We start from the raw sequence: 1,753 nt of genomic DNA, 5'->3' as shown, positions 1-1,753 counted from the left end.
GTCCATTCAATATTCATCGACTACCTACTGCATCTAAGGATCTATACCAGATGTTAAAAGGTCATGAAAGAAAGTGTATTTCAATTGCTTATAAACGACAGTGAAGATCTTATATTTAATAAATAATTTAGATAGGAAGTGATAAATAAATAATATTTATTGATACAAGAGAAGCACTGTGGGTTCACTGGAAGGAGAAATTACTCCCAGGGGCAGAAAGGTGGCAGGAAACAATCCTGAGATAACAGGATGTTGGGGCATCCTTTTTCCTTACATCACAGCGATTAATAGGCATTGCTTTTCTTTTCCAATTTTTGCCAGTCATTCTGGTGTAAGTTGGCTATCTCACTGTTACTTTAAATTTCAGTTCCATGTTAATAAGTTGAGCAACTTTATGTTGTTTGGCCCTTTGCTTTGATTTCTTAAAAACTGTCACTGTTCGTCTGGTGTAGAGAACCAGAAATCAAGGATTAAACCTGAAGTATTTTTTTCCTATCCCTTTCAGGGCTTCTCTCACATCTTGGTTCCTCAGGCTGTAGATGAGGGGGTTTAACATGGGGATCATAACCCCATAAAACACAGAAGCCATTTTTTCTTGCTCTTGAGACCCTGTGGTGTGATGGTGCAGATACATGTAAGAGAGCGTCCCACAGAAGATGGTGACAGCTATCAGGTGGGAGGCGCACGTGGAGAAGGCTTTCTTCCTCCCTGCAGCAGAAGAGATCTTCAGGATGGCGATCAGGATAAATATGTAGGAAAAGATGATGACTGACATGGTGAATGTCAAGTTAAACCCCACAAAGGCTGCAAGTACCATGACGTTGAAATAAATATTGGAGCATGAGAGGGCCAGAACTGGGGGTTCATCACAGAAAAAGTGGTTAATTTCATTGGATTTGCAAAAGTTCAGTGAGAAAGTAAAACTTACATTTACACAAGCATTTAGGAAGCCCATGAAGTATGAACCAATCAAGAGTTGAATGCAGGCCCTCCAGGACATGACTGCTGGATAGTGGAGAGGGTTACAGATGGCCACGTAACGGTCCACTGCCATCGCAGCCAGGATGTAGCTGTCACTTGTTATAAAAGTCCCATAGACTAGTAATTGCACCATACAGCCTATGAATGAGATGGATTTTTTTGTGCCCACAAAATTCTGCAACATTTTGGGCGTGATAGCAGAGGCATAACAAAGATCAACAAAAGCCAAGTTTTGGAGGAAAAAGTACATGGGGGTGTGAAGGGAAGAGTCAATCTTGATGAGGAGGATCATGCCAATGTTACCCACCAGGGTGGCCACATAGATCACTAGAAAAACTGTGAAGAAGATATGCCAGTACTTGGGTTGACCAGCGAATCCCAGGAGAATGAATTCAGCTACTTCAGTGCCATTGTTCTGTTCCATGGCTGGCAAAATTGAATATCAGTTGAAAAGTGGCAAAGAAAAAACAGAAAAAGCGAAGGTCATTGTGATTCTTAGACTAATTCTGGAACTGGAAATGCCATAATATTTGGTTTTTCAGTGGGATCAATGCATATTTCCTATGGCGTAATTTACTCAGACTTTACCGGCAAACATGCAGGTGGCTGAAGCTTGCTCCCCAACTTCGAGAACTTGACACACAGTTTGGGCAAATTGCCACGGGCCAGAAGCTGGGTCCTCAGTGTGCGAACTGATTCATAAACATGTCAATGAAAGATCACATAGAAACATTTTTATCTATTTTTACTTCCTTTCACCCACCATATAATT

The 1,753-nt window shown here is 41.2% G+C and overlaps 1 protein-coding gene across 1 annotated transcript; it reads right to left on the bottom strand.

Moving 5' to 3' along the window:
* Positions 1-379: 379 nt before the first annotated feature.
* On the bottom strand, positions 380-1,405 carry LOC122676762 (olfactory receptor 5AK2-like). The gene has a single exon (XM_043876367.1). It carries the CDS (start codon positions 1,403-1,405, stop codon positions 464-466), a length of 942 nt encoding a protein of 313 aa, XP_043732302.1. The 3' UTR covers positions 380-463.
* Positions 1,406-1,753: the final 348 nt, after the last annotated feature.

Source organism: Cervus elaphus, chromosome 1, assembly GCF_910594005.1.
Source record: "Cervus elaphus chromosome 1, mCerEla1.1, whole genome shotgun sequence".
Lineage (NCBI taxonomy): Eukaryota > Metazoa > Chordata > Mammalia > Artiodactyla > Cervidae > Cervus > Cervus elaphus.
The sequence above is the reverse complement of the archived record's forward strand: the minus strand, read 5'-3'. Positions and strand labels throughout refer to the sequence as shown.

Excerpts from the sequence above, each read along its gene's own strand:
- LOC122676762 (XM_043876367.1), bottom strand. The coding sequence starts at position 1,405 with ATGGAACAGAACAATGGCACTGAAGTAGCTGAATTCATTCTCCTGGGA.